At 37.0% G+C, this 18945-nt stretch overlaps 1 protein-coding gene across 1 annotated transcript in view; it reads right to left on the bottom strand.

Annotated features, from left to right (window-relative positions):
* Positions 1 to 16638, bottom strand: part of LOC150108335 (complex I assembly factor ACAD9, mitochondrial-like) — a 387096-nt gene extending 370458 nt beyond the window's left edge. The window contains exons 1-2 of the mRNA XM_090415744.1: positions 16301 to 16638; positions 2474 to 2564 (exon numbers count right to left, since the gene is read on the bottom strand). Of these exons, the coding sequence (XP_090271870.1) occupies positions 2474 to 2564; positions 16301 to 16576 (367 nt within the window). The 5' untranslated portion in view covers positions 16577 to 16638. The remainder of the gene's footprint in view (positions 1 to 2473; positions 2565 to 16300) is intronic.
* Between the last annotated feature and the right edge of the window lie 2307 nt (positions 16639 to 18945).

Here is an 18945-nt window from a genome sequence, read left to right as displayed (position 1 = left end):
TACTCTGGATTAGAGATAGTTGTTGGAAGTTTTTCCACTTGGTTATACTATAAATTAAAGATACCAAGACATTATATACTTGGTTTAATCCTTTATCCAAGTGTAAGCAAACAAAGTTTGCACCTGAAATATAATCAGGACAGGGCAACTCATATATTTTGTGCTGTTCGTTCTTTATCTTACACCAGATTGCCTCAAATGAATCATCACCCTCAGTCTTAAAATCTTCCTTAACTGCTACTTTTGCTAATAGAAGTTGTTCAGCTATCATTAGCAATACCTCCTCTTCTCCAATCCTATTCCTTCTATTCTCTCTGAAAATACAATATCCTTACATTCGTATAACTAAATCTTCTTCTGTCAACCAGGTCTCACTGCTGCTCCTAATTTTTCTGAAGTCGAGCTAACCAATGCCAAAATCTCCTCTCCTTTAATTCTGATGCTTCAGACATTCTTATTCATGCATTTCAGAATTACATTGGGTACACAATGACCATTGCATGATGTATATAACAACTCATACACATTCAAATCCTGGGAAACTGCATATGGCATTGCATGGTCATTTCTGTACACACGTTTTGGGTTGCATCAACCACACTCATCCCACCAATAATTCTGGCTTCTTTAATTTTGTGTCTTCTATTCCACAACACATAAGACTCACTGCTTAACAAGAAATTTCAAATCAAAGCATTTCATAGATGTTTACTAGTCAGTTCACTTTGAAAGGTGAACTGACTAGTAAACATCTATGAAATGTCCAGTTTTACTGTAGTGCTTTTGTGCTATAGAGAACAAAAAATAAATAAATAAAATAGATGGCATATACAGGGTGTTCGGGATAAATTTGACAGTTTCGTAAGGAAAAAGAAAATCTTCTTTGTATCTATTAAATTTAATGAATTGACAAAAAAACATTACAGGCAGAGTTAATTACAATACTATCAACAAGATTTACTCAAAATAACCACCATTAGCATCGATCACAGCTTCAATTCTGCTTCGGAACCTCGAACAAGCTGATGCTACAGTCTCCCTGGGAAGGGCCGCAAAAACTGTTTTAATTTTATCCATTAACTGGGCTTTTGTATTACTGGAAGTGCGATTGGTGTCTTTTTCAACTGCGCCCCATACAAAATAATCCATGGGGTTAAGGTCTGGGGAGTTTGGAGGCCAAACATTTGGACTGGTGAAGTCGTAGAAATTTTCAGACAACAATTTTTGACTTTTCCCAGAGGTGTGGCAAGGGGCCGAATCCTGCTGCCATACATACGGCCTACCATTGGCTACCCTTGTTATCCAGGGCTTGACTACAGTTAGTAACTCCACGAACAAAGCCCGAATTCCAATGCCAGGGTTCTTCAACACCTGTTCCTGCAGATTTGCGAGGAATGCTGCTGTACGAACGCAATCAGATCGTCTGCTAGGGATCTTTCTTCTTGCTACATCCTCGTAGTCACCATTGCAAGTCTCTAGTTCATGCCTGATTGTTTTTACTGTATTCAGGGAGCATTGGGCAGCAGTCGTAATATCCTTATTTTGATGGCGGGCACGAATCATCATGATACAAGTTATTCTCTTCCATGATTCAGGTGGGTTCCAGCTATCCATCCTTTCTGACATCTTGTATATGAATGAAGAAGGGTCCAAACTTTTAAATGAAGAGAAGTGTGTGTTAATACATGTAACTTACGGAAAAATATAATTAATTATAAATATGTCAAATTTATCCCGAACACCCTGTAGATAAAGCTTTGCAGATCTTTAAAATACATCAAATAATGTATGATTTTAACATCAGTAAAAGACTTCTACAAAGAATGCAGTGAACAAAAAAATAAAAAATACATATATATTCTAATACCTTTTTTCATTCCTAAATGAGAACAAGCAGCATTCTTGTAGCGCTACCTTTCTTTGGAAATCACATGTAGTCAGTGCCCACCACATAACTAGTGAAGCTGAGTGCATCCCCATGGCATGCTAGATAAAAGGAGCTATTACTAATATCCTAATTAGTATTTATTTGTATGTGCTCACATGTACATTCTGCAGTCAGTTTTGCTGATTTATTGGAATTAAAAACGCAATTTTCTTCCAGAAGAAAGTAATACATATCTGTGCCATGGATCAACTAACTTTGGAATTAGATGAAAAAAATGGCTTGAAATATTTTTCTTATTTCTTTCTTATGAAAGCTTCCTGTCATCAAACTTATAAGGCTAAACATACCTTAAAAACTGTGCATGTGTGTGTGTGTGTGGGGGGGGGGGGGGATGCCTAAGCCAAGTAAGGCCATCTTCTTTTTTACTACTGAGAAAATTTTGATACTGCTTTATTTGCCAGTACCATTTTTTTTTATAACTTCACTAAGGACAGGACGTTTTGTCTCTATTCTAAATAATGATAATAAATTAATACATAGATGAGTGAGACAGAATATGTAAGAGATAAAGATAAAAAGAATTACCTTGGTTAAAAAGATTCTTCACTTTTTCAATCATGGCATCAAGATCTGATAACTGCTCGTTATCTAAGACTTCTGGAAAGGCTAACATATCCTGTTAAAGAAGTAAATTATAACTTTGTGCATGTGTGTGTAAGAGAGAGAGAGATTGCTTAAGGGTTTTTAACTGTATTTCTATTCAATAAATTATTAGCATATTAAAATGATTAACTGTCTCTCAAGCATAACTTTTAAAATATTATAAAATACAACATTCAGAAAAAAAAACAAAACGTAATAATTTGTTAGAATTAAAATTATGAAAATAGCAAATTACTGTTATTCTTTTATTGGAGAGAAATAAAATAATTATTAAAATATTTTTTGAGTATTATGTATTAAATTACATATAATGATGATATGAACTTATTGAAATCTGATGTCATAACATCAGAAGAGCTGATTATAGCTGAAATGGCATCTCTCCCTCCAGTTTGAGAGAATGACCATGTGGTTTTGACTTGGAAGATGAATAGACATGCAGGAGTATCAAAGAGAATAGAACGTATGTGGAATTATAAGGCAGGTGATTATAATAATCTTAGATAGACTATCATAATCACCTGCCTTCCATGGAGGGAGGACTATCTTAGATAGTCCTCCCTCCATGGAACTGACTTAGGGCAGTTCCATGGAGGGAGAAATTGAAAGGGCGAGATATCATTAATGCTTGGGAACTTGCAAAGCAATATTTATTAGCAGCAATAGGAAGTTGTATACTGCAAGTGAAAGAGAACACAATTTGGAGTAAAGAGGAGAATTTTTTCGCTATGTAGCCAGCAGTGAAGAAATGAGATTGTTGGATAAAAATAGGACGAGAGTGACTGATGCAAAAGACAGTGGAGTTGTTCCTTGAACACTTTGTGGTATTTCATCCTGGAGAAGTGAGTTTTAATGCTAGAGAGATAAGGCATGTTCTAAGTTTAAAAGTGCAAGAAGACAGTATGTTTCAAATACTGAGTACTCTGGATATCAATAAAGCAATGGGATTGGATAGGATTTCACCACGAGTTTTGAGAGAATACAATAAAGAACTGACAACTCCGTTGACCTGGCTTTTCAATAAAAATCTGCCCATGGGAAAGGTAAAAAGGGGTGGAAGGAGGTTAAAATAGTGTCATTGCATATGAGTGGTAGCAGACTGGAGGTGTCAAACTAGTGTGTATTTCACACTGGTTTGACACTATAGACCAGTGTGTATTTCATCAGTAGTTGTTAATATCTTGGAGAAATTCATGAGGGATCATTTACAGCATTGGGCAGATGAGGGTAAGGTTATCTGTAAGAGTCAGCATGGATTTGTTAAGGAGCATTCTTGTTTTAGTAATATAATTGCCTTTTCTAATAAAGTGAAAGGGGCAGTTGATGAGGGAAAGACAGATTCAGCCATTTTTTTGGATTTTACAAAGACATTTGACAGGGTACCACATAATAAGCTGATATTTAAGTTGCAGCACATGGGTTTAAATATCAGGTTAGTGAACTGGATTCTGGATTGGCTATCTGATAGGTATCAGAGTTGTGTATGGAGGAGCAGTATCAAGGAGGCAGAAGGTTACAAGTGAGGTCCACAGGGCTCAGTACTGGGACCTGTATTGTTTATCCTCTATATCAATGATTTCAGGTCAATGAGTTGTCAATGGATTTCAGGAGGATATTCAGTTGTTTACAGATGATGTAAAGCCTAGAAAGGTTATTAGTAACAGTGCAGCTGTGGTAGTCCTGCAAGAGGATTTAAATAAACCGAACAGATGGGCAAATGAATGGGGGAGGGGGGGATGTCGCTTAATTCAGTTAAATGTTAAGCCTTGAAATTTGAGATACATCGATGGGAGGATGCATACTATTGGAAGAACTGTACTGGAGAAAGAGGGGGGGGGGAAGGCAAGGGAGCTGTGGAGTGATCACTGGTAGAAACCTGAAATTCAGAGAACATATTGCAAAAGTGGAAGGTAACCCAGAAGATTGCTGCAATACTGAGGACACTAACCTGCAGAGATAAAAGTGTTGTCATTCCATTGTATAAAGCTCTGATTAGACCACACTTGGACTATTGTGTACAAATTTAGTCCCTGGGATTTGAAAGGCATAAATTAACCATGGAAAGAGTGTAGAGGTGGATGGTATCTGGACTGTACAACATTAGTTATGAAGATAGGCTGAAGGAATGTGGTCATCAGAGTTTGGTAGATAGAAGGGGAGGTATAATAGAGACTTAACTGTTGAGAGGTAATTACAGGGTTGACACTATGGAGTTCTATTGTTTGGTGGAACAGGGAGAAGGAACGAGGACAAGGGGATATCCCTGGAAATTACGAAAGGAAGGTGCGAGCAGGAGTGTGAAGAGTGGTTTTTTGCATGGAGTGGTTGGAATGCACTACTTGATAGTGGTGAGAGCACGAATGGTCAATGAGTTCAAGGAGAATTATGATAGACTGTAATTTTTAGGTTGGGCCTCCCACAATGAATCTTGTGACTCCATGGAGGCCTGAATCATAATAAATAACGTCTGCGCGGTTAGCCTAGTGGCTGTGCGCTTCACAACCATATGCCTGGGGAAGGAGTGTCCTAGGTTCGATTCCCATCGGTGATGTGAGGAGCAGAAGGATCTTCCTCAGCCATGGCCAAGTTAGCCGGTCTTGGGTGTGGACAGTAGAGTTTTTTTCCCCAGTTTATCCTGGGGTTTTTCATCCCACAAAGCAGGCAAACTGGCCTTGAGAACTCAACACTACAGGACATAGGATACACTAAGGCGTAGAGATGACCACCTTATCCTGTGAACAGTTTGAGGTCCGATGATTAATAAACCCTTGACAGCTAATGTAAAAGAGGCTATAAAGAAGATGAGATGATATATATATATATATATATATATATATATATACACACACACACACACACACACTGGTCCCTATCCTAATCAGCTTCTTGCAGTTTAGTTCCATCAATATTATCTTCGGGGATTACAAAAACAACTAACGTAACATGAACACAAATATCATACAATACTAAGCCCAACCACGTGGGTGACACTAAAGTCCTATCTAGGTGGAGCGCCTTCTAAGGGCGGTTGTAAGTGGCCTGGAATGTAAGGTGGGACCTTACATTCCAGGCCACTTACAACCGCCCTTAGAAGGCGCTCCACCTAGATAGGACTTTAGTGTCACCCACGTGGTTGGGCTTAGTATTGTATGATATTTGTGTTCATGTTACGTTAGTTGTTTTTGTAATCCCCAAAGATGTCCTAGTGACTAGGACGAAATATAGGAAGTATTAAACCTATGTTAATCCTTTCTGAGTGCTGTGTACATTCCATTAAGGCTCCAACATGAGGTCTTTAGATAATAGATGAATTTCCTTGCTGGTTTATGAGACCTTCTACAGACCTTCTTCCACAGAATCCTGAAGCAGCTTGAAAAAGTTGCATGATTGGTCTCTAGAGCTAGGTCTCTAGGTTTCCAGACTATGAAAAAAAAAAATAATAAGAATGGGGAAAAAAAAAAAGAAAAAACTTACCCCATTCACTGTACAAATGTACTACAGGTTTATTATTATTATTAGCTGACACCTCAAAGGAGGCCAAAGACTCATCAAGGGAGAGCACCTACTCTACAACTCTGTCTCCACCACTATCCACCAACTACAACAAATCATGTTTGATATTTAAGAAGAATGCTGACAGCCAGCTTTCCTTGATTTTGCATTTCCATTTTCTCATTGATCTATATTCATTCTCCAGAATGAATATAGATCAATGAGAGAATATAGATCAAATACCTAATTCCAGCAATTAGCAGGTCTGCTCTATAACTGATAGGTTGCAGGTTCAAATTGCATTAAAGGTATGAATACCTTAGAATGTCATTAGATGGCAGATAATGCTATTATCTGCCACCTATACTGCTTACTGGTGATCTGAAGTGGTTAAAAACAATCGTTTGGTTTCTAGACAAGAAATTTAGATTGCTTAACCCATAGCCCACTACAGTACTAACTCATTCATGGATCTTCTATAAGTCAAATAAACAACAGAAGGAAAAAAGCAAGAAGAAAAACAGCACTTAAAAAGGGATATCTCATATTTTACAACATTATATAGTCAATTCCTAAGCCAAAGTCCAAGTTGGACTCCTTTGCTAGTCAAAGATTCCAATATGCAGTGTCATAATAAATTTAGTTTAATCCTTTATCCAAGTGTAAGCAAACAAAGTTTGCACCTGAAGTATCTTCAGGACTGAGACAACTCATGGTAAAGGTGGACAAGCTCTCATCACTTGTCTTAGTATCTCCCATAATGCAAAGCACATCTCCTTGCGGACATGTATAATGCTATGCATTAAGGGAAGGGCCACTACCCAGACCGTAAGGTGGAAGTAATGGAGAAGTCATATTTACCTATATGACTTGCCAAAAGGTGTCACCTTATTATTAAATTACTCTGGATTAGAGAAAGATGTTGGAAGTTGTTTTTTTAAACTAAATTTATTATAGTCTAACCAAGTGGAAAAAACAAAAACTTCCAACATCTTTCTCTAATCCAGAGTAATTTAATAATAAGGTGAGACACCTTTTGGCAACTCGTATAGGTAAATATGATCTCTCCATTACTTCACCTTGATATCACCCCCTCTGGGTCTGGCTCCCACTGACGAGACCTCAATAAAGGTCAAAACCTGTCTGAGTAGTGGCTTTTTCCTTAATGCATAGCATTATACATGTCTGCAAGGAGATGTGCTTTGCATTATGGGAGCTTAATCCACCTTTAACCACAAGTTGCCTCAGTCCTGAAGATACTTCAGGCGCAAACTTTGTTTGCTTACACTTGGATAAAGGATTAAACTAAATTTATTATAGTCTAACCAAATAGGAAAAAAACTTCCAACATGCAGTGTCATGTTACTCTTTGACTGTGAACTCTATTAAATGAATATATATATAATATATATACCCACATACATGCATAAACAATTATTATACATATTACTTTATATATATATAATTTACATTATAAAGAAGACAGAGAGAGAAACCATATACCAAACCACATGCCTTCTGTAGCTGTTTGGCAAACAGAAAATTACTAAACATGGACACTAAAGAGTCCTCTGGCTATGATGGGCATTGCTGTAATTGTTCTCAAACATCGTGCTCCCGTTCTACCACCTGTTATGTATCATCTCTACGATCTTCTATACTTAGTTTACTGGAGGTCTAAAGTGGCTTGAAAAAGTTCCATGTTTGGTTGTTAGATCAGAGTTTCCAGACTATCTAAAAGTAAATAAAAATTACAGAAAAAAAAAAGTTATATATATATATATATATATATATATATATATATATATATATCGGGGTATCGCTTGCCCATTTCAGTTGGGTGTGTGCTGTCATGTGGCTTGTGCAACCCCAGCTACAAAATTCACATCAATTTAACCATATGATTGCATTTTTATCAATGCATTAAAGTTTTAAGAGTGCATAGCACATCAGAACTCAGTCCAATGCAATTAATTGTAGGATGACTTTGAATACTTTATCAATTAATTGTAACCAAATCTGCACAAAGTGGGGGACAATTTAAGATATATTAGAAAAATAATGAAGGAGAATGCTATATTTGGTTTGTTGGTATATTTGAATTACTCAAAGGTGTAAATACATGTACCATCATTAATAAGTCATGTCAGAATGCAAAATGTAAAGGAAAAAAATAAGCGTGAGTAGAAATATTTTCGTTAATGGCTTGCTTGCTCAGTAAATTTAGAAAAGGAAGACGAGGCTTACCTCCTTCAACTGCAATCAAACAATTTGCAAAAGCTCTGGCAAAAAACAGGACATTTAGTAGATCATCAACACTGCTTCCCATTGTAAATATGGGCAAAAGAAAAGTTAAATTATTTATCGAATATCATATATATTAAAAACTTGTCTATACCAATGTCCTAAACATGCGAGTTTACACTTTACACACATAAAACAGATGAAACTAAGAAAACAAAACCAGCAATTCGTGACAAATGAAATGTTTAATTGGATTAGTTGACACAATAACCAATCACAGCAACTGATTTTTGGGTGCTATTGTCTCAGTATGCACCCTGCCTCTACATACTGGATGGAATGCTAGGAATTTGACCCACCGCCATCTATTCAAAGGGCTCAGAGGCGCCCATCTTTGTGACTGCACACTGGGCTAACAACACAAATGTGATGCAATGTTTATGCATTGAAGCATTAGTATATTTTATTTAATTTTAGTAATCATGCAAAGCCAAGAAACAATCAGGGGAGTCTTTAACAGGAATAAATGCAAAAATATAATATACCCTGAATATAAATCGCTGATCTTTTTATATATATATAGAAAGTTTTTTATCTTGGGTATACTATACATTGAAGATACCATGAATTTGTATAAACTTCGTTTTAATCCTTTTTTCCCCCCCACAAGTAAACAAATAAGCCAAAGATTGCACCTGAAGTATTTTCAGGTCTGAGGCAACTAGTGATAAAGGTGGAATAAGCTCTGATCACTTGCCTTAGCATCTCCCATAATGCAAAGCACATCTCCTTGCAGACATGTATTAAGGGAGGGGTCACTACCCAGACCGGTTTCGACCTTTACTGAGGTCTCGTCAGTGGGAGCCAGATCCTGAGGTAGTGATACCAAGATTTAAGTAATGCAGAACTTATAATTTTTACCTATACAAGTTGCCACCAGGTGCTTTGATCTTATTAAATAAAAATCTCAGGATGAGAGAAAGATGTAGAATTTTTTTTTTACCTTGGGTATACTATACGTTGAAGATACCAAGAAATTGCATAAACTTGGTTTTTATCCTTTTTTCCCCCCAAGTAAGCAAACAAGCCAAAGTTTGCACCTGAAGTATTTTCAGGTCTGAGGTAGTATACCCAAGGTAAAAAACTTTTTACATCTTTCTCTCATCCTGAGATTTTTATTTAATAAGGTCAAAACACCTTGTGGTAATTCGTATAGGTAAAAATTATAAGTTCTGCATTACTTGAACCTTGATATCACCACCTCAGGGTCTGGCTCCCTCTGACGAGACCTCAATAAAGGTCGAAACTAGTCTGGGTAGTGACCCTTCCCTTAATGCATAGCATTATACATGTCCACAAGGAGTTGCATTATGGGCAATACTAAGGCAATGGTTGCTTCAGAATTGAAAATACTTCAGGTGCAAACCTTGGCTTATTTGCTGGTTTGCTTACTTGGGGGGAAAAAAAAGGATTAAAATCAAGTTTATAAAATTTCTTGGTGTCTTCAACATATATATATATATATATATCACCATAAATACTATTACAAGTTGAACAGTGCATTGCCAGCCTAGTTGGCCGAGTGGTTAGCATATCTGCTCTCCAGCCAAAAGGCTGTGGGTTCGAATCCCACCTTGGGCATGCGGATGTTGTGATTGTCTGTGAAAGTACTAGTAGTGGTAGTCGGCAGTAGATGGCATTGGTGTTAGATGATGAAGGTTGGTGGAGTAGTGAGACGAAGAGTTGTAGAGGAGATGCCCTCCCTCGATGAGTCTTTGGACTCCCTGGAGGTGTGATGTAATAATAATAAACATTTAATCTATCAGTAAATCATTTACAGCTTTCAGCACATACAAACCACATGTATAATGAGCATATAGCAGCACTCAATGTTTGAAATGTCCCCCTTTTGCCTTCACACATGCCCAGAGTCTGCGAGGCCAAATATCGATGGCAGCATACACAATATCCAATGGAAACGCTGCCACTGCTCACTCAAAATCCACCTTCCAGCTGGCAATTGAGGTGTCATTTTTTGTAGGCTATTCTCTCAAGCTCAAACAAACAATTTTAAGTCTAACAGATTCAGATCAGGACTTCCAAACACCAAATCAGAGTGAACGTGGTCGGGCACATTTGCCTTCAACCACAGTTATGTGGTCTTCACCTTGTGTGCTGAATGTTGTTGGAAGGTTCACTGCCTATCGTTAAACAAGGTATGGTTCAGTGGCTGTATCACAGGTACTAGCACAGTGTCTTGATACACTTTGGCAAAGGTTTTCATCTCTTTCTCGGAGAAATACAACTTGGATATCCCCCTGATACATCACCGCCCACCAACAAACCATCACTGATGCGGGGTGATGACCTCTCTGAATCGTGGGTACCATGGCATGTGCTGAGTGAACATTCAAGGCATATACCCAATTGTTTTGGCAGTTCAACAACTCTGCAAAAGTGGAAATCTTTACATCTGTGAAGAGGATATCTCTGTGTCTGTTGTTCACATATTGCTGAAGAAGTACCTTGATTTTATCACCTTCTGCTGCATAAGTTGTTAAGAAATGTCCAGTACAACAATGATAGGCTTTCATACCCAGGTCATCAGTTAGTACATGTGACATTTTTCTCTGTGAAATGCTAATCTCTAGTGATATCACTTTCTGCATTTTCACAGGATTACAGCAGAAATGTGCCATTGCAGCCCTCACAAACTGTAGTGTCCTAATGCTGCATAGTCAACCTGTTCTTTGGTAGTCAGATATGTCTTCTGTATCGTTATAACAGTTAATAGTCCATACATAAACATCTTACTGATCTCAAATGTTTTTAGCATGCTGAAAATAATACGTGGCTACATTCCAACATTGTGAAATGCTATTACAGATACATGGTTCTCATATTGTTGGAAGTTTATTTTCCACTTGGTTAGACTATAATAAATTTCGTTTAAATCCTTTACTCAAGTGTAGGCAAACAAAGTTTGCACCTGAAGTATCTTCAGGACTGAGGCAACTCCTAGTAAAGGTGGACCAAGCTCTCATCACTCCTTGTCTCAGTATCTCCCATAATGCAAAGCACATCGCCTTGCAGACATGTATAATGCTATGCATTAAGGGAAGGGCCACTACCCAGACCGGTTTCGACCTTTATTGGGGAGTCTCGTCGGTTGGTCTGGCTCCCACTGACAAGACCGCAATAAAGGTCGAAACAAGTCTGGGTAGTGGCTCTTCCCTTAATGCATAGCATTATACATGTCAGCAAGGAGATGTGCTTTGCATTATGGGAGATACTGAGACAAGAGTGATAAGAGCTTGGTCCACCTTTACTACGAGTTGCCTCAGTCCTGAATATACTTCAGGCGCAAACTTTGTTTGCCTACACTTGGGTAAAGGATTAAACTAAATTTATTAAGGTTCTCATATTCTTCCCACTGATGAACATGGAAATGTTGGCTGCACACAGTGCCGACAATGGAACCGGGCTCACAGAACATGTAGACACTGCTAGGGTGTGTGGAAGTTGTAACAGTATTAAGGCAAGACTATGTAAAAAAAAATTATAAAAAATGGGAAAAAATCCTTAAGTCACACATGGTACAAATGTACTATAGGTTTACTAATAACCAATTGTGTGTGGGAACCACATAAAAAAATAAATAAATATAAAAAAATTAAAGTAATCATATCTAGCCTATTCCAAAAAAAAAAAATAAATAAATAAAAAAAAGAGAGAAAGTTAGAAATCTACTGTCAAATAACTGACCAATTGCAATTGCCATCACTTGAGTCCTCTCCAAAATAATGGAGAAAGTCATCAACAGCCAGCTTCTCTGCTACCTAGATGCCTACCAATTAATCAGTGACCACCAGTATGCATTCTAGATTCACAGCTGATCTCTCTTAACCTCCACCACTGGAAATGAAACGGTTAGGAGAAACTTGTTCTGCTGCTCTTATTTCCAGAGCTTTTGACTGTCTGGCATTAAGGCCTGCTAAACAAACTGTCATCCTTTGGTCTACCTGCATCCCTCTGTAATCGGCTTGCTATCTTTCTCTCTTTTTTGTTCACTGCATGTCATGGTGCCTCCCTCTCTTTGAGCTTCACCACCAATGCAGGAGTGCCTCAAGGCTCTGTCCTATCACCTACTTACAATTGCCAATAATCCTATCCACAGTTTTGCAGATGATAGTACTCTCCACTCATCCTGCTCAATTGACAAACATGCAGTACTCTGACATCTCTAGTTACAAGATCTACAACTAGTGTCTTAAACATTGATATACATACTATCCTTGTGTTGTTTCTTTGTTTACTCTTGCCACAAATATGCATGATATGGGCACAACAAGGCTAGCACAGGAATCGACTGCTATAAAGTTGAACAAAAAAAAGTTTGTAGTACAACTGCTAATAATCAATCTTTAGACACACTACAATTAGGGCCTATTCTTTCAGAGGTATGATCAGGTTGGTTGGGCTGAATGGATAGCACTACACTCTTCAATCTATAACAGTGATAGCAAGTTTGTTTTACTTAGTTACAAAGTAAAGTATATTAACAAGAACTTTTATTCTTGTTTTTATCCTTTATGCAAGTATAACCATGTGAAATCATTTCACAAAAGACCACTTCCACTGAACAATTTTTACCACTGATTTAGTCAGTATCTCTGTAGTTCCAGACCAAACCAGTCTGAGGCAGTGACCATTCCCAAAAGGATGGCAATACACATATCCAAAAGGAAGTGTGTTGTGTATTAGGAGACACTAGGGCAATCTGATGTGAAGTGTCATCTGCCTCTCTATATAAGAGGATGGGAGGACTGAAAACTTCTGATAAACACACCTAGAACAAAAATTATATGAATAAATTAAAGATACCAAGAAATTATATATTTGGTTTAATCCTTTATCCAAGTGTCAGCAAACAAGTTTGTGCCAGAACTATTTTCCGCACTGGGACAACTGGTATAAAGAAGCTGAGGATTACACATCGCTTGCCTTCGTATCCCATAATGCAAAGCACGTCTCCTTGTGGACATGTATAATTCTATGCATTATGGGAAGGGTCACTACCCAGACCAGTTTCAACATTTATTGAGGTCTCATCAGTGGGAGCCAGACCCGGAGGTGATACTAAGGTTGAAGTAATGCAGAAGTCATAATAAGGTGTGACACCTTTTGGCTACTCATATATAAAAATATGACTTCTGCATTACTTCAGCTTTGGCATCACCTCTGGTTCTGGTTCCCATTGATGAGACCTCAATAAAGGTTAAAACCGATCTTGGGTAGTGACCCTTTCCATAATGCATAGAATTACACATGTCCACAAGGAGATGTGCTTTGCATTATGAGATACTAAGGCAAGTGATGTGTAGTCATCAGCTTCTTTATATGAGTTGTCCCAGTCCTGAAAATAGTTTGGTCACAAGCTTTGCTTACACTTGGATAAAGAATTAAACTAAGTATATAATTTCTTGGCATTTTTAATTTATAGTATAACCATGTGGAAAAACTTCTTCCAACAAAAATGATATGATTTGTGCAACAAGGAAAAACTTTCTCAGAGGATGCAAATGATGCAGAAGCATTGTAAAAAGTGTATAACTTCGTAGGGAATATGTAGAATAATGTGTAAGTTACATGGTTTACATTTTTGTTCTAGGTGTTTATCAAAACTTTTCATTCCCCCCTCTCATAAGTAGCCTATTGTGATGTGACTTCATGTGCTCATGCTTGGCTAAGAGATAAAAACAAGAATATACTTTCTTGTTAAATATAATTTAAAATGCTGCAGCTTCAATTATACATGGCATGAATATTTGTAAATATCTTTAGATGAATTTGATTGCTTAATGTGAGACAAGCAGACTACTTCTTAAGAAACCTGAAACGGCTTAGAAAAAGTACTAGAAAAAACATTTCATTGGTTTCTACAGTATGTATTGTTTCCAGATTAATCTTTTCACTACAAACAAAGCTAAGGCACTATATATTTATACATTTATAGTGCCTTAGAGATGGTTCTTATAGATATTCAGAGATGGTTTGCGATAATGTTTATTATCATACTGATTCATTAAATCAACATAAAAGTAAATCCACAATAAATATGATGAATGTTTATTTCTCATGACAAGCCATGTTGCATATGGTTCAACAATGAAAGAAGATCCATCTATTACAACTTATTTTTAAGCCTTAAAAAAAAAAAAAAGTGTTATATGGTAAACATGTTAACGATATTTGTAAAATTACTAGTGAAAAGTTTTATATCATACAAATTCTTCATATTTTTCCTTTGGTTGTTTCTGTTTCCTGTGTGTGTATAAATTTGTATTTTTATTTCTTGAAAGTTTCTTCACTTGGTTATAACATAAATTAAAGATGCCAAGAAATTATATTCTTGGTTTCATCCTTTATCCAAGTGTAAGCAAACAAAGCACAACTGGGCTACTTGTATACAGAGACTAACGACTTCACATCAATTGCTGTAGTATCCCATAATACAATGCACATATCCTTGAAATCATGCATAATGCTATGCATCATGGGAAGGGCTACTACTTAGACCAGTTTCAACTTTTATTGAAGACGCGTCAGTGGGATCCAGGCCCAGAATTGACACCAAAGTTAAAGTAATACGACCTCAATAAAGGTCGAAACGTCTGGATAGTGGCCCTTCCCGTAATGCAAGGCATTAGACATGTCTGCAAGGATATGTGCATTGCATTGTGGGATACTAAGGGATACAACTGATGTGAAGTCATTAGCCTCAATGTACAAGTAGCACAGTCGTGAAGTGACTTCATGCACAAACTTTGTTTATTTACACTTGGATAAAGGATGAAACCAAGAATATAATTTTTTGGCATTTTTACTTTTTACTTTTATTTATTTACTTTTTTTTAACACAAATACACAACATACTACTCAGAGGAAGGTGGTCAACATTCTGCAAATCATCTCCACCTCCTATGAAAGTCTTCAGTGTTTCCAGTACTTTCACAGTCACCCACCTAAAAGGAATGACACTATATTCAGCAAATCACAATGTTTTGAACCTTAAAAACACTACATGGTTTGCTAACAGTTCTGATATATTTTTCAATAAACTGAAAAACTGGAATAAATACTATGACCACTATTATGAAGTTGTTTCAAAGTTTTAAGATTTCATTCCTTTTATTACCTCAGACCTCCATGGAGTCAAATACGGGAAGTATCGCTGTCATGGACAGGTCATGAAACTATGCCCTAAACTTATTCACTGTAATGCATTAAACTCTCACTCCCCATGAAAAAAAAACTTGGCCATCACTCCCCCTCCCTCCTCACACCTTCCTTATACTCCTATCTTATAAAGGGGCTGTAAAACTAAATAAGTGTGCAAACACCTTCCCCTTTTCTATGAAAAATCTCTTCCACATGAATCTGGTAATAAATTACCAGTTTTTGTCCTACTCTTATCCTTCCCCTTCCAACTCCTATTCAAAAGATTTTGTAAATTGCATTTCTCAACCTTTATTTCATATGAAATGTTCTGTACGATATTACAAGCATTCTTGATTTTTTTTTCTCTTTTAATAACCAAGAAAGGTTATAATTCTATAGCATATTTAGTACTGTGGATGCATAGAATGCTGTATATATTCTGGTAATGCCACTCAGAAATCCAAATATAAAACATTTTTTTCACGCCGCACGTTGAAAAACATCAGCCACCAAAGCTTTTTGGTAGCCCATGATTTCATTACTTGTTATGTGACCACATCCGCATAAAATTCGAACCTGAAGGTTGTAGATCTTTCAAACTTTATCACTACGAAATAAAAAAATAAATGCTGCAAATAATAACTATCGACCATTTGACTAGTTCTTTCAAAATTCATTCTTTTAACGACCATTTTCAGTAGCGACTGCTTTCTTAGCGTTAATTACTTCATGTGTATATTTTATTTCACATCCAATCTACAATTATTTATCATTATAAAATAAGATAGTTACCATATCAAATTTTCCATTATACATGTTCAGCACAAAAGGCTGTCTTTTAACTTTATGGATGCAGGTTTTCTTTAAAAAGGTTGTCTCTTTCATTAATCTTGAATTAATTTCGGAGGTAGACTTCCTCGAATGAGAAACTTCTCGACATGCTAAGTGATTTTGTTTTCCAGTCATGAATAAAGAAATATTTACAAAACGACGTTTTGTCCTTATATCCAACGCGTTTTTTCTAAAGGTAGCGCGAAGGATATGTAACATTTTTTGTAACAAAACCATAACTAAAAATAAAAAAAGGAGTAACTGTTAAAGAAAATCACTAACATACAGCCAATAACATCATTTAGCACCTCACCGTTAGTACTGGGTTACACCAAATCGAAAATTCGTCTGCTAACTATGTCGCGAGAGTCGCTGAACGATTGGCGAAAATCCACTACATGACTACAAGATAATGTTTTGGGTATTCCTCTCATTCATGTTATATGTTCAATAATACAGGGTGTTTCAAAAGGGTGTATGAAACTTTGCAGGAGAACGGAGAATTACTCAGAAGACGCATGAAATCTGAGTGAGTGTCATAATGTAGTGAAACACATAAATTTTAGTCATGTAACTTTATTACCAAATGACAACACTAGTCCAGCGTGATACGTTACACCAGTGGTTCTTAACCTTTTCGAAGACACGGGACACTTTTGATTATAACAAAAATTTGGGGAACACCAAAAGCATTAGGGTATTAAAACTAACAATAAAAATATACATGGACTTACCTCTTTAAAAAATGGAACTTATTTTAATGCGATACTTCAGCTTGTCGGCTTTTGCAGATTTAAGCAATATCAGATCTAATATGTGATATAGTAACGTTTATCTTTTGTGTACATTAGTAAGCCTTTCATGCTTTTTAGTTTTTATATTGGTTAATATTGAGAAACCGAGCTCACACAAATATGTTGAAAACTGTAACAAAATTTTCAGTGCTCTTGTGGAGAAAGCTGGGTATTCGGGTTGGACAAAAATCCAAAATTCCATAAGAGTTATTTCAGAGAATTTCATTTTTAGAGTACGAACCGTTGACAAGGTAACGAATTGCTCTTCTTCTTGTAATGAAAATTCACAACTCAATATATTAACTGTGCCAAATGTATTTCGTATCCAGTCGTAACTGTGTGTATTTAAGGAAGAAAAGTAACTTGAAATATTTTCTTTCAATATTGTTAAATTTTTACACATTAAAATAGTACCTATAAAAGATATTCTATTGGTTTATAACTCATCGCGCATAGCAGTCTTTAGTTGTTAGGATTAGAGTAGCCAATTACACTCAGAACTGTGTCACATGACATCTTTCACCGGCAGAACACTTGTAACCAGTTCGCGGAACACATGTGTTCCGGGGAACACCGGTTAAGAACCACTGCGTTACACCATCTGAAAATGGTGACTTTCGATGGTGCAGAGCGAGCAAGTTGTGTGATTTGAAAACGAAGACTGCAACACAAATTCAGATGAATATCCGCACGCAATACGGCTCGTGCACCACTATTAGGTGCACGATCTACACGTGCCCCAAGAATTTTGTGAAAACAGGCTGTTCTGTGCGTCATCCTAGGTCAACGGGAAGGCCGCGTCGTGCCGATGCTGATTGTGGAAGAAATTCGGGAAGTTTCCAGAGAAGCCTTGAAAAGTCAACCATATGAGCGTCTCGTCAAATTGGAATTACACATTATGGCATGTTTTACAACAGCGTCTACATTTAAGACCCTGCAAATTTAACCTTATAAAATTTGAAGAAAGACGACAAGAAGATATGTCAGAATTTCTAAACGAAAATTATCAGTAGTATAGAACAAAATAAAAACTTTTTGGACACGATCATTTTCATTGACAAGTACACTTTTCAGGTAAGTGGGAAGTAAACACTCACAACTGCAGAATTTGGGAAAGCAAACATCCGCACGCCAACGTATAACATGTTCGCGGCACCCTAGAGGCTAACGCTTATTGCGCCATAAGCAAGAAGTAAATGTATGGACCCTTCTTTTTTTCAGTCTATTGTTACTTGTGGTGTGTATCTGGACATGCTACAAGGGTACCTAATACTACAATTATATTACGACGACCACGACGGACGCTTACATTTCCAGCAAGATGGAGCACCTCCTCATTACCTGACAGACGTAAGGTCGTACCTCGACACCCGTTTTCTAGGCAGACGGATTGGAAAAGGGCGCCTAGCATGGCTACCGCATTCCCCCGACCTTATTCCGATTTTTTTCTTGTGGGGGGGGCTTTGCGAAAGATCGAGTGTTTGTACCACCACTACCTGCCAATTAGCTGCGTTTCAGAATTACTGCTGCCAGGGCCGCCGAGAGAAAGTTTCAGGGTCCGTGACCAGTCCGTGGTCCGGGCCCCACTTTTTTAAGTGGGGCCCGGACCACACGTTTCTCCTTTCATTTTTGATTTCCAGATTAATGATGATACATTTCTGTTGGTCAAATTTTTATTATTAAAAATATAATTTTAATAATTAAAAAATTCAAAATAATAATACTTACTTTTATTTTCTAGCGCACGGCCTACACTACACTATACTGTGAATGCAATTACTAGCTAGAGCAGCCAACTGCAACAACCTTGCA

Source organism: Typopeltis vanoorti, chromosome 3 (genome assembly GCF_054136105.1).
Source record: "Typopeltis vanoorti isolate ZY-2024b chromosome 3, IOZ_Tvanoo_1.0, whole genome shotgun sequence".
NCBI classification, from domain to species: domain Eukaryota; kingdom Metazoa; phylum Arthropoda; class Arachnida; order Uropygi; family Thelyphonidae; genus Typopeltis; species Typopeltis vanoorti.
The sequence above is the reverse complement of the archived record's forward strand: the minus strand, read 5'-3'. Positions and strand labels throughout refer to the sequence as shown.